Source organism: Limanda limanda, chromosome 13 (assembly GCF_963576545.1).
Source record: "Limanda limanda chromosome 13, fLimLim1.1, whole genome shotgun sequence".
Lineage (NCBI taxonomy): Eukaryota > Metazoa > Chordata > Actinopteri > Pleuronectiformes > Pleuronectidae > Limanda > Limanda limanda.
The window spans coordinates 1,617,938-1,631,939 of record NC_083648.1 but is presented as its reverse complement, the minus strand read 5'-3'; the positions used below and the strand labels follow the sequence as shown (position 1 = coordinate 1,631,939).

At 45.1% G+C, this 14,002-nt stretch overlaps 1 protein-coding gene across 2 annotated transcripts in view; it reads left to right on the top strand.

The window, feature by feature from the left end:
* Window positions 1-5,755, top strand: part of efr3a (EFR3 homolog A (S. cerevisiae)) — a 71,799-nt gene extending 66,044 nt beyond the window's left edge. Inside the window, exons 22-25 of one of the 2 annotated variants that reach the window (XR_009682785.1) lie at window positions 118-221; window positions 304-353; window positions 1,085-2,681; window positions 3,027-5,755. Coding sequence is in view for 1 of the 2 variants with exons in the window: in XM_061083838.1 (XP_060939821.1) it covers window positions 118-221; window positions 304-353; window positions 1,085-1,190 (260 nt within the window). In the remaining variant the exon portion in view is untranslated. Of the gene's footprint in view, window positions 1-117; window positions 222-303; window positions 354-1,084; window positions 2,744-3,026 lie in introns of those variants that run through there. The other variant, XM_061083838.1, reaches the window with a different exon arrangement.
* Window positions 5,756-14,002: the final 8,247 nt, after the last annotated feature.

The following is a 14,002-nucleotide window of genomic DNA, read 5'->3' as shown; positions in this document are numbered from 1 at the left end:
AAATTACCAAGATGTTGATTTTATAACATAGGACTCAACCTGTGACAGAAGCTAAATGTCACCTAGCGACAGAAAGAAGTTAAGAAACGAGTCTGACTGGTGATCTTCTGTGTTCAGACACCACCGGAGTGGAGGAGCAGGAGCGGGAGAAGAGACGTCAGGTGATAGAGAAGTTCCAGAAAGCTCCGTTTGAGGAGATCGCCGCTCACTGCGAGTCCAAGGTAAAGAAACTCCTCGGGTTCAAACTGCTTTATCCTTTAGTGTCGTGAAGCTCCGCCCACTCTGGTTGGTATGTGTCCTCAGGCGAACATGTTGCACGACCGGCTGGCGCAGATCTTCGAACTCACGATTCGGTAAGTTCGTCTTCTGGTTCGATGAATCTGGATAAAACCTTTTAATCTCATTTCTCTTTGTTGTTGTTAATCTGAACTTTGATGTTTTCTTGCTGTTTTTTATTTCTCGTCAATCTGTGTTTTTATTAATATTACTTTTAAAGGATTAGACTAAATAACAGAATCAAAACATTACACGATTCAGGAAACAATAAACCGACTGGACTCTGGTGACTTGCTCGATTTGACGTGATAATAAACAGTTTTGATTCTGAATCTCTCCACTTGTATAGCTCAGGTCAAATTTCACTTGAATGTAATCTCCATCATGTAAAACCCGATTTGTCCCTCCTCCTCCTCCTCCTCTTCCTCCTCCTCCTCCTCCTCCTCCTCCTCCTCCTCCTCCTCCTCCTCCTCCTCCTCCTCCTCCTCCTCCTCCTCCTCCTCCTCCTCCTCCTCCTCTTCGTCCTCCTCCTCCTCCTCCTCCTCCTCTTCCTCATCCTCCTCCTCTTCCTCCTCCTCTTCCTCGTCACTCTGTGAGCCTCATTCTTCCTCCTCCTCCTCCTCCTCCTCCTCCTCCTCCTCCTCCTCCTCCTCCTCCTCCTCCTCCTCCTCCTCCTCCTCCTCCTCCTCCTCCTCCTCCTCCTCCTCCTCCTCCTCCTCTTCCTCCTCCTCCTCCTCCTCCTCCTCCTCCTCCTCCTCCTCCTCCTCCTCCTCCTCCTCCTCCTCCTCCTCCTCCTCCTCCTCCTCAGACCTCCTCCCAGCCCGTCCGGAGTGGTTTCCATCTCAGCGGGACACACCCAGCACCAGTCCGTTCCCGTGTACGAGATGAAGTTTCCAGACCTGTGTGTGTACTGAACATCAGCGACACACACACACACACACACAACAACTCCACACGACAGCTGAAACGCACAATGCAAAATTAGAAATGCTGAAAACACAACGACACAATCTGTCCTGCACTTTGTTTCCTTAATCTAAAAAAAACGACTTAATTCAAGAAGAGCATCAGCAGCTTTGAGATTCCAGTGACTCTGATGTTTCTGAGTCTTTCACCTTCTCACGTGTAAATACGCTCCAGCTTCACATCCAGCTCCTGTACGACAGTTTCAGTCTCAGCAAGTGAAGCTGGTTCTCGCTGTAAAGCTTCTACTTCTTAATAATAATAATATCTGCTCTCGTGTCTGTCGGTCACTAACGAGTAGAAATGCAAAATGTGAGCTTTGTCCTTCCCAGTGAAATGTCTTGGTTTTAGTTCCGCTGCTGGTTCCACCTGTTCGCTCAGTCTTTGCCTTTTTAAATGTAAATAAGCAGAAATGATTTCAACCAGCAGCTCGGTGTCACGTGTGGAAATGAAGCGAACGCTCAACTTTGATTTTCCGCTCAGAAAAGAGACTCGAGAACAAAGAGCCGGAGACACTCGTCTTCTCAGCGGAAGTGCGGTAGAAAAATAGCTTGTGTAAAATATTTTAAATTGTAGTTTTTCGTCAGCGAGTATCATCAACTGTCTCGAACGTTGAGTTAGAATCTTTTCTTATTTACCAGATTTTCTAAAATAGACACGTGGGAGGGAACAAGATTTAATAACAAACTACATCAGCATCTTCCAGCTCCCATTTGTATTAATTTAATATCATGAAGAAACTTCAGCCTTGTGTTGCTGCGTATTAGCACTTTGTGATATCGAACAACATTCAAACTTGTTGTAGTTGTTTTAAATCTACGATTCAACCAGCAACTTTAATCCTCTTTTCTTTTTTTAAAAACCCCAAACTCAAAGATTTATCTCATTCCAAAATAAAAGCAGCAGCTGGAGCCTGGTACTATTTACTGTGTATATATATATATATATAACTCTGATACGACATTTTATAGGATTTAATCATCGGTGCAGTTCCAACATCTACCACAAGGCTGTGCTTTTCTCCTGAAAGAGACGTTGTTGGAATGAGACGCTTCATATCTGGATCTGCAGCTGTGATGTGGAACAGATGGTTATCAGTGTTTCTTCTGATCTGAGCTCAGTGTTGGAGGCAGAAACCTGCTGCAGGAGCAGGTCCAAGGTCGTTCAGAGCAGCTGAAGGTCGGTCAGAGCAGCTGAAGGTCGGTCAGAGCAGGCTGAAGGTCGATCAGAGCAGCTGAAGGTCGATCAGAGCAGCTGAAGGTCGATCAGAGCAGGCTGAAGGTCGATCAGAGCAGCTGAAGGTCGATCAGAGCAGCTGAAGGTCGATCAGAGCAGGCTGAAGGTCGATCAGAGCAGCTGAAGGTCAATCAGAGCAGCTGAAGGTCGATCAGAGCAGCTGAAGGTCGGTCAGAGCAGCTGAAGGTCGGTCAGAGCAGCTGAAGGTCGGTCAGAGCAGCTGAAGGTCGATCAGAGCAGCTGAAGGTCGATCAGAGCAGATTGAAGGTCGATCAGAGCAGCTGAAGGTCGATCAGAGCAGGTTGAAGGTCGATCAGAGCAGCTGAAGGTCGATCAGAGCAGGCTGAAGGTCGGTCAGAGCAGCTGAAGGTCGATCAGAGCAGCTGAAGGTCGTTCAGAGCAGCTGAAGGTCGGTCGGAGCAGCTGAAGGTCGATCAGAGCAGCTGAAGGTCGGTCAGGGCAGCTGAAGGTCGGTCAGAGCAGCTGAAGGTCGATCAGAGCAAGTTGAAGGTCGATCAGAGCAGCTGAAGGTCGATCAGAGCAGGTTGAAGGTCGGTCAGATCTTCCTCTGGTTCGGAGACGACTCGTTCGTCCTCGACACAAAGACGTGAGCAGTTGTTTGGATCCTGAATGAGCTGATGAAAGACGGAGAGAAGTGAGACGGACAAACGAATGAAAGAAGAGATGAGGAGACGTGATGGAGCTTCTCTTTGTGAACGTGAACGTTTCAGGTGGTTTCGTATGTTTTATAGTTGTTGAGCGAACGTTGTGTTAGAAGTCAGACGACGACTTGAGCATTAGACAGGAGCAAGATTATCTGGTGTTGATGTCCGAGCTGCTTTTCCGGATCAGTACGTCAGAATCAGTCAGATTAGGTTTCACAGGTTTCTCAGAGAACCGCTCGTGGACCTCGATGAAACAGATCAGACTTATTCACAGGTTATTTACGAGCATGTGATTTGATTTCAGCTGAACGAAACCGAAGTGAGTGTTGGGACGTGTCCGAGGAACGAGATCTGCTCGGAGACGTTCTAGTGTTTGTAGATTCTCTCGACAGCTCGGCCGATCGACCTTCACACACTGAGATCTTTAAATGTCAGCGGTCGCTGCTCAGATTCTGAATCCTGACGCAGGTTGAAACCAGGTGAAGAGTGTTTGTGTTCCTCAGTCAGAGACGTGATGTTTGTTCTGGAGATTCTGTGCTTTGAGCGAAACGTCTGTTGACTTGTAGAGTTTCTTTATGAAGCGAGTGGACGAACAAAAGAAAAATCCCTCTGACGTTTTCCTCTAACGTGTAAAACTCTCCTGGTCCGATCAGCGTGAAGCCTCAAGTAAAGTCTCAGAATCAAAGCTGCACCTGAAACTGATTTAAATCTTAAGATCAGATCGTCGACCTCTGACCTGGAGCTGCGATTATATTTTTTTAAAAGATTCAGTGAAGAACAAAGTTATTTCATCGACTGGATCCAAAAATCTGATATTTCTTCAAATAAATTTATGAACTTGAGCCAGAACAGAGAAAAACATCATTTTTTATTAAAGTGAATTTGTTTGAAGAACAATAAGATTCCACAGCTGATTGTTGGGATGAGGCAGGAACACGTGATCACTTCCTATCAACGGGTCATTAAAGCTGTTTATCATATATTTTTCTACATTTTATGCATCACGTGTTGTTAAATTGTTGCCGGGTAGAGATTTAGTTACATCGGGAGATTGATTTTAAAAACAGAAGCTGAATTCTGGATGTTTATCATGACTTTGACGGTTCAGGGTTTCAACGGGTTCGAGCATCAAGTGGAGAAACGTCCACATTGTGACAAATATAACTTGATTTTTTTATTGTAGAATGCATTTGATTGAAGTATGATTAAAATAAAGTATGGATTATATGTCAGATGATGTCAGTTATTTTTGCAGAATAAAATATGATCTTTTTTTTTTTTTTCCATGAGAAGTTGCAGCTGTGGTTCAGACAGAAACGCTTCATCAGCATAAATACAAATGTTTCCTGTTCCCACGTTTCAGTTTAAAACACCAGCATCAACTCGACCTGTAATTCCACTGATCATCTGATCTGAGGCCAGATTATGTTCAGTCTGATTCACACAGTTCATCATAATCTCTCATTCTGGAAATCACAGAAAAATAAATGAAATCCAGAATATGAGAGAATCAAAGTGTTTTTTAAGTTTTCTTCCATGAATCCAATAACTGATTCACTTTAATGGTCGGAGTTTCAAAACAGTATTTCCAAAAATGAAAGCAGCACATCATCACTTTTAATGAGCAGCAGTTTCATGAAGTTGCTGAAAACTTGATTGTAACCGTAGTAACTCAACGAATAATAATAAATACAACGAGTGAAAAAATCAATAGTTAAACTGCGGGACAGTGAAAACTGTGAGAAGTTCTGGAGTTGAGGTTTTGCTCTGAGATCGTTGAAGTTAGTTTGCGATGGATCTGAATCCCGAGCTGCAACTTCCTCTGAAGCTCCGTGACCCACGAGAGCAAAGACCTGAGATGCAGAAATCTATAAAGATTATATTTCATAGCTTTTGTATGTGTTACCGTTAAATACAATGAACAGTTGCTTCCCTCATACACAATAGAACATGACTTGTGTTTGCACTTTTATCTCCGTGGACCTGCTCCAGCACGGATTTGTGTTTGGTACAAATGGACAATTCAAGATATTTGATTCCTAATGTTCCTCTTGTGAAATGTTGTTTTCAAGAAGAATCGTGTGCAGCCGAGAAAAAACTATCTCTTGACCAATTAACGAGTCTGTGTCGCTTCTTGAAGATGAAGATGAAGAACAAACGGCTGCCGGAAGCTGAGTGTTGGAAACTGAACACGATGAACTTTGTTTTTCTTGTTAATGCAACAGTTTGTGTGTTTGTTCCAGTTTTAAAGGTGAAGTTGTCTTGTGTGTGTTCGGCTTCACAGCGACCACCTGCTCAACGCTCGGCTTTCACCACTAGGTGGCGCTGAGGCTCGGCTCCAGCTGCAGGTTCAAGACAACCTTTAACTTTAAACGCAGAAATTTAAATGCTTCAAATCACGTGAAAAATTATTAAGCTTTTTCTTTTTTCAAATACACAATGATTAATAAAGTAAATAAATTCTACAGAAAAGAGTTTTGAAAATTCCCCCGTTAATTAATTCAAAGATGATTATTAATAAGAAGTTTGTTGAATCTGACTTGAACCTCGTCGGCAGCCGAGCCTCAGCAACTTTATCGATGTTCAACAGAATAAAATCAAATGTTTCTATCAAACACGATGAGCTGCAACGTTTTTATTTCTGAACAGAACTGAGACGAGAAGTTTATTTATACTCTTGTTCACTTCGGTCACTTTACATCCATCTGTCCTCTCTCTCTTCATCCATCTCTCTCTCTCTCTCTCCCACTCCAGAGCTGCAGGATCCAGATCTGATTCCACTTTTGTTCTTCTTCACAATCATTTTTTGTATTTTAAGAGTTGAAAACAACATTGACGTTAATATTGAAGATGAATAAGATTTAAAATGAGAAGCGATTTCCTTTGAATCAAAGACACAGGAGATGTTGTTTTTCGTTTCTTTATTTTTTTAACAAATTCACTCAAGAACAGTTTCACGTCACAAATCTGAAGAGAAAACCTCAAACATTTGATTTTCAACATCATTTCTATAAATTACATCTGTTCACAAATTTATCTGCAGATCTTTAGAAAAACGCTGGAAATCCAAAAGTTGCTTTTAGAAACAAAGTATTTGCTTTTTGTTTCCTTCCTCTTCTTCCTCCTCCTCTTCCTCCTCTTCCTCCTTCCGTTCCTCCTCATCTTGCCCCTCTTCCTCCTCCTTTTCCTTTCAGCCTTCCCCCTCTTCCTCCTCTTCCTCCTCCTCTTCCTCCTCCACCTCTTTCTCTTCCCCTCCCTCCCCTGGTTTCGATGGCCGGTGGGTGTGGCTCTGCTCTGGACTTGGCCGGTGGTTTTGGGTTTGAATCCCACTGAGTGTCTGAGGAGGAGGAGGAGGAGGAAGAGGAGGAGGAGCCAGATCGACGGAAGGAGTCAACTTCTCCTCGTGCTTCTGGTCCGAACTTTCATCGCTGCACAAAGATAAAATTTTACAGATTTCTGTAAGTATTATAACAATAAAATAACCCAATAATAACAATTTCATTTATCTTTTTATATGAACCCATCTTTGGAAGATATTTATTGAACTACTTTTTTTATATAAATCTTTTGTCCATGTTCTATCTGCTAACATGGAGGAGGCCGGTTTGTGACCTGTTCTGCAGGCAGCCACCAGGGGGCGATAGAGACACTTTAGTTTCACTTTAGGGATCCGGCTCATCATTTACGAATTTTTGTATATTTACAGTTACGTTAAATTGACTCCTCCTCTCACCTGTTCTGAACGTGGCGTGGAGGAGGCGTGCTCTTCTCGGCCGATGCGTCCCGTGTGGGCGTCGGCTCCTTCAGCGGCTCCGCCTCTGAGCGTCCTCCCGGCGTCTCCTCGCTCGACTCGCTCTCCTCGCTGGACGGAGGAGGAAGCTGTGGCTTGGGGGGTCTGCTGGCCCGGCGGCAGGGGGGCCGGGGTCCTCCACACTGCTGCGTGGGCAGGCTGTGGTTGAAGTGCGCCGCCGCCATGCACTCGGCCGTGGTTTTGTCACACACACACTGGAGTTTGTCGCACACAGTGACGCCCTGACCTGAGGAGAGAGAGAGAGAGGACCGAAGGATCAGGGGATGAAATAATTACAGTTTGTCTGCGTTTGTTAGTTTGGACGAGAAGAGTGGAATGTTTTCACGTCGTTATAACTCTGAGACACAAACTACGGGACAGGTATTCACGACATGTTCCAGTTCTATTTCCGTGGTTTCATCCCGTTGTTGCTCGAGTGTAAGAAACACTCACACTGTGACTTCCTGTTCGTACAGGAAACGCGAGCGTTGAGCTTCCTGTCCGACCTGCAGCCCATGGAGCTGATCTGCTTCAGGCAGCAGTGATGGAAGAAGCAGCACCTGGAGACACGGGTCACATGGTTTCAGCTCCGAACTTTAGAAGACACGTCAGAGACCTGAAGAGTCTAATGTCACACTTTCAGAAAATATTCAATTCAACTTTATTAGTTTAGCGTCAAATCAAAATATACTAGGGCTGGGCAAGTTAACTCGTTTTAATCGAGTTAACTCAAGTGATGAGTTAACTCGATTGTTTATCCGCCAATTATTTTCTTTTTTCCTGTTCCGCAGCAGTCAGCAACAGACTTTCACAAAATAAAAGCCTGACTTTCACAATAAAACAATAAATAATCAAACCTGAGTTAATGCGAGATAAAATAATTAATCGAGTTAACTCATCACTTGAGTTAACTCGACTGAAACGAGTTCACTTGCCCAGCCCTAAAATATACATTATCTCAAGTGGAGACATCAGTTTTTCTTCAGTGTTCAACCCCACGCTGTGTCTCCGTGGTCTCGTCCCTTCCTGCCTCTCACCTGTCCAGCTGGTCCAGCGGCGCCCCCCCCCCCTCCTGTCCACAGTAGCATCCGTACATCTCGTACTCGTGAGGACATCGACCCGTCAGACACCGGAGCATCTCCCCCAGCGCCGGCATCTCCCGCCCGGCTCGCCCGTCGCTGCCGAACAGCGTGAAGGGACGAGTGCATTCTGCTGAGAGACACAGGGTCAACACCTTCAGCAGGGGGACGGACGCTTCGTAGAGATCTGCTGGAGCGAGACAGGTCCCTCCTGATTGGTCCACAGACCGAGTCGTACCTGTGCTGTCGGCGTGTAGCTGGACGTCGCTCAGACCGACGGACTCCAGCAGAGACCAAGCGAAGAACGGGACCGTCCTCTTCTGAGCCACGTCTGTCCACCGAGGACGAACCACAGGGACAGAAACACACTTTGACTTCAGCCTCACATCTGAGATGTTCTGCTCCTTCTTATCTTCTGACTCACTTCTTGAAATCAGGTAATTCACTCCAGCTTCAGCTGTAAAAATCTGTTTCCAGTTTCATGACTCGATTGTGTGTTTGCTCCTTTGTGCTCGTTTGCGCTCTAATGATCCATTTCCTGCTCCTAACAATTAATTGTGTTTAATACGAGCAGAGCGCTGGTGTTTCTCACACAGACTCTGAAATATAATGAACTTTACTGAACCCCCGAGAAAAACATGTTAATTGATTCATTTCATTTAATCTGGTGAGTTAACGGAGCTGAGAGAGAGAATCACATGGAGAGGAGAAGAACACTTCCTGGTTCTGAGGGAGAAGGATCATTACTGAAGAGCTAACGACCACAGCTGGACCACAGGAGTGTTCCTGACGTGTTCCTCACATGTTCCTCACATGTTCCTCACATGTTCCTCACGTGTTCCTCACATGTTCCTCACATGTTCTGCAGGTTCTCTATGTGAGAACAAGTGTCTCTGGACATGTTCTGGATCTTCTCCTGCAGCCTCCTGGTAACATGTGTGTAACATTCCTGAGTGACTGAACTGTACCGTGTGTGTCTGTCTCCTGGGAGCTGTCCCTCTCGTCCCTCTCGTCTCTCTCGTCCCTCTCGTCTCCGTCCGTCTCTTCTTCCTCGGACCCAGCTGTGGGGAGGGGGGCTGGTCTTGTGGTGGTTCTGGACGTGGTGATCTCTGATGGGGGTGGGACGGAGGTGACTGGTCTTCCTGGTGTCGTCACGGCGACGGTTCTCATTGAAGTCGATGGCGTTGTTGTCGTTCGACCTGAAGCGAGAGACTGAAGGTTAAGAGACCAGCAGCTTCCTGCAGGACTCTGAGAACTGATGTGTAGAAACTAGTGACATCTAGTGGTGAAGTTGCATGGAAAAGTTTTTATATATAAAGTATTTAAATATTATATGTAAAGGGCCCATTCCTGGGTCAAGAAATCAATTCAAACAATTTCAATGAAACGAGAAAACGTCTAAATCTTAGAAACTGAAACTCACTCGTCTCCTTCAGAGTAAAAGTGTTTCTGACGTTTCCTGCAGCAGATGTTTAATGATGAAATGTGAATTCTCGTGTTCCTCACCTGGACTGAGGGCAGCGTGAGGAACAGCAGGCGGGGGGGCAGTGAGGTCCTGCTCCCATGAGGCACTGGGAGCTGTGGGGGGGGCGGCGGTGCCACTGGTGACCTGTTGACCTGTGGACGAGGCCGGGACACAGATTCCAGAGTGAGCAGGTATCACAGCTGTTCCTGAGCTGAACATTAAACTACGACTCGACGTGGTTCAGCATCACGAACGGCTGCAGGTTCCGGTCCCGGTCCCGGTCCTGGTCCTGGTCCCACTCGGGTGAAACCACATGGACCGGGTCCGCTCAAATCTGATACATATCAGATTGACTGGTGAGATTTGAGAGGTCAAAGGTCACAGAAAACTCAGAGTTTCTGTTCTCGAGAACATGAATCTCAATCAGAAAAAGGAATTTGAATACTTGAAACTAGTTCATCTGCATTGAAATATGTTGGGGTTAGATTTTAGGGATTTTATGGAATAAAACATTTGTTTTTAAGGTGAAATCTTAGAGTCAAACTTTATTTTAATTTTAAATGGGTGTGTCTGAAATGTAGACACATTTAAAACTCAATTTTCTTTCCACCAATAAAAAACCTGATGATTTTGATTTCAACTTGATGAGTAAAACATGTTTCTGTTGTGAGAAATGATCTGAAACGTGTCTCGTCTGCTGCAGCTGAATCAACCCTCAGCAGGATCATCGTCCATTAAGCATCTTTAACTCTGTTAAGTGATGAATGAGCAGATTTATTCTGACACGTTTGAATTCTGCTCATTAATCAGATCTTTGCTCCGTGTTGCTCTGCTCTTTATTCACCTGCTGCTGGGATTCATGACGCTGGGGATTATTTTCGGACTTAATTCACGTTTTAAAGCAAAAATTCAGATTGATGCACTAAATACAAAGCATCTCGATCGCCCCCTGGTGGCTGCCTGCAGTAAAGCTCATAAATCCCACCTCCTCCATGTTAGTGGACCAAACTAAAAGTATCTAAATAGACGTTAAATAAATAACTTCATATTTAGCATGCAGAGACGTATAAATCCTCTCAATGAAAACAGATGTTTTCGTAAAATGTTGAACTGTTCCTCGGCTCTGAGGAAGCTGCTCGTTAGACTCAAAGTTCACAGTAAGTTCATTTCTGCACGAGTGAGTCGACCTTCATCTGTCCTCTGGGACGTGGGCGTGTCCCCGGCGACGCCCTGCTGTCCTCCCGGTGAAGCCGGTGTGGACGTGGAGCTGAGGACTCGTCCACCTGCAGGACACACAGAAGAACCAGGTCCTGAGACAACACACACTTTACTCCACTGGATCGAACAAAGCTCTCAAGCTGCAGTCGCCTGCTTCTCCTCCTCGTGGATTCAAACCAGATTCATGAGTCGAGTGAATCTGGTCCTCGAGCTGCAGACACCTGTCAACGCTTCAGCTCCTAATCACACACCAGCGTCAAGAGGAAAATGATTAAAGGTTTTAATCAAATCATGAAGCAGGAGCTCAGTGTGTGTGTGTGTGTGTGTGTGTGTGTGTGTGTGTGTGTGTGTGTCCCTATACAAATTCAGAAGTGGGTGAATTTCCATTAGGATCAGTTCTAAACCATTTCTATGGCTGAATCCTCCTCTGGTCGATCTTTCCCATGATGCTTTGCACGCTGGTGACGATGGACAAGATGTTTCTGTCCTTTCAGCTCGTTCTCATCTCTCTGATGTTTGTTTCTGATCAGTTTGGTTTGAATCAGTTATTTGATGAGACGTGATGATTGACAGGTGTCAGCGTTCGTGTCCAGGATGTTTTGGCTTTGATCCTGGACAGTGGGAGGAAGAGGAGACGTCGTCCATCTTTATTTTCGGTCTCTGATTTCTACTTTGAGCGGCTCCAGAAGAAGCTTCCGACGCAGCGGCACCAGATGGACGAGCCGGTGTGAGCTCAGCTTCTCCTTCTGCTGAGGCCACGCCTCCTTTATCTAAATACATGGAGGGACATCGACACGTTACAGACGAGGGACAAACTGACCTGCTGGAGAAGCTGATGTCGTCTTCTCAGGCGAAGGCGTAGCATTTCCTCTCACGGTCGTTGTTGACCGTGTCGATGTCGATGTTTTGCTGTTTTTTACGGTCGTAGAAGAAGTTGTAGAAATAACTTTGGCTGAAGAAGAAAAAGAAGATTTGCTGCAGTTTGATTACGTTGTGTTTTCTAACAAATGAAATGATTTGATAACGAGCTGCTGGTTGGAAGCCTCAGTGACTCTCACCGTGCTCATGTGAAGCTTCTCCTTCATCACTCTCCTCCTCCTCCTCTTCCTCTTCCTCATCCTCTTTCTCGTCCTCCTCAGAGGATTCTGGCGTCGCCGGCGTTGGTTTTTCGGGCTTTGGGCCGTTTGGTGATTTCACTGACGTCAGTGGTGAAGCGGTGACGATTAAACCTGCGGAGACGCAGAGACACTGTGTGAATAAAGACAACTGAACGTCACTACACTTCAAATTCATTTAAGTTTTCATATCCTTCATTGTGAGTCGAGCACATTTTCTTGTATCTTAAATTGAAATCTTCCTCTTCACCTTCCTCCGATGACTCGCTGGGAGTCGTCGTCCTCAGAGAAACGAGTGAGGACATCGACGTCGTCTTTAAACTTCCATCGTAAAAGTTCAGCGAGGATTCATCTTCACTTTCTAACGAAAACAAATCTGGGACAGAAGATTTACTAACTTAATTAAAATTAAAATGAAAGATGCATGTGTTGTTCTGTTGTTCTGATTTTAATCAAGAGGGTGTTTGTGTTTTGCCAATTTCTTCTTTCAAAATCACTTCTTTACTGTAAAACAAGTTTTTATGACTTTTCCACTTAATGACTCACTGCTCAGTGGAAGGAATCATGTGAACACGTCATTGAATAAAAAAAGAGAAAATTACCAACTGTTCCTTTATGTAAAAATAAAATATAAAGGAATACGATCCTGTTATCAATCAACACACGCCCACACACACACACACACACACACACGGACACACACACTTCTTGGCTCACCCAGGCTGGATGCTGGAGGACTGTGAGATGAAGGATCCACATTCATCTCTTCCTGCTCGAGTGCTTCCTCCGTCAGCGTCTCATTCAAATCTGTAAAAGCGAGCGACAGGAAACGTTGGAGCCAACAAGTGAGTCATCGAGCAGCAGGAGGCGACAGAGAGGAAACTATTCCTGGAGTCGTGGAAGCTGCAGGACGATCAGACTGGAGCCAAATGTAAAAACATGGGCAGCTTGGAAAGAAAGAGCGTGAGCAGAGAGGATCATGGGAAACGAGACGGTTTGACCTTTAGAGATGAAACTCAGGTGAGTCGGCTCCTCCTCTTCTGCCTCCTCGACGCCACCTTCACGTTCCTCAAAATCCACTGAAACAACAACACACAACTACATAGAAACACCTCCCAACAACCTACACAATGACTAGTTATTCTGCTATAGAAACACAAAAGAAACAACCTGAACAAAACCCTGAATCATAAATATCCTCACACTGAATATGTCTGACTTCTTATTTAACGTTAACCTTACAAACCAAACTGGGAGAGATGATCTGATCGAGACAAAGTGAAGTCACCGGAGAGTTTTACCTGTTGTGGAGTTGTGTAGCTGGAAGCTCACCGAGTCGTTCAGTGCAGACGGAGAATCTGAAAGAAGAACCACGAGTTTATCACTCATGTCCCGGATCTTTTTAGGATCACAAATATTTTGACCTTGGGTATTAATGTTGTTCACGACCTTTTTGTACACGTGTAAAAAGATCTGTAGCCGTAGATATATTTAGTGTATAATTCACATTTGTGCAGTTGATGATGTGTCTGTTGATCAAATCTCTGCTCAGAGATCAAAGTGGATTTCTCCTCTCTGATCTCTGATCTCTGTCGGGTTCTCATCCTCTTTCCTCCGCCTCAGGGAAGTTAAACCAAATATTGTTTCAGCTTCCAGACGTGAAATCATGGAAAGAAGTGAAGTGCATTTAAAGTTGAGTTAGAGGCTGGAATCACTGAGATCATTATTCAAACAGACTCTACAGCAGCCTCTCTGTGAAGCCGCTCCTCTTCCTCATCTCCAGCTCCTCTTCCTCATCCCCAGCTTCTCTCTGAGCGACTCCAGAATCTATATTTAGACCTTTTGTTCCATCCTTGATTCTCTCTTCTGCAGCTGTGTGGGCAGGAAGCTCCTGGGTGACTCGTCAAGAGGTCAGCGTTTTAATTGGCTGAGAGGAGCAGAGGTGTGACTCAGCTGTTTCTACCCAATCAATCACTTCCTCGGGTCTGACCTCGCCGACCCCCCCCAGGAACCGGCGTCCTGCCGGCGTGCGGCCTCCAGGAACCGGAGCTTTGATCAGAGTGATGACATCACTCAGACTCACCTCCTCCAAACGCTTGGTCCGTCTCCATGGTAACGCCGAGCACATCTGAAACACATGTTTGACTTTACTTTCAAAATACATGAACCATATGAACTTATCCAGTCAAAAAGTT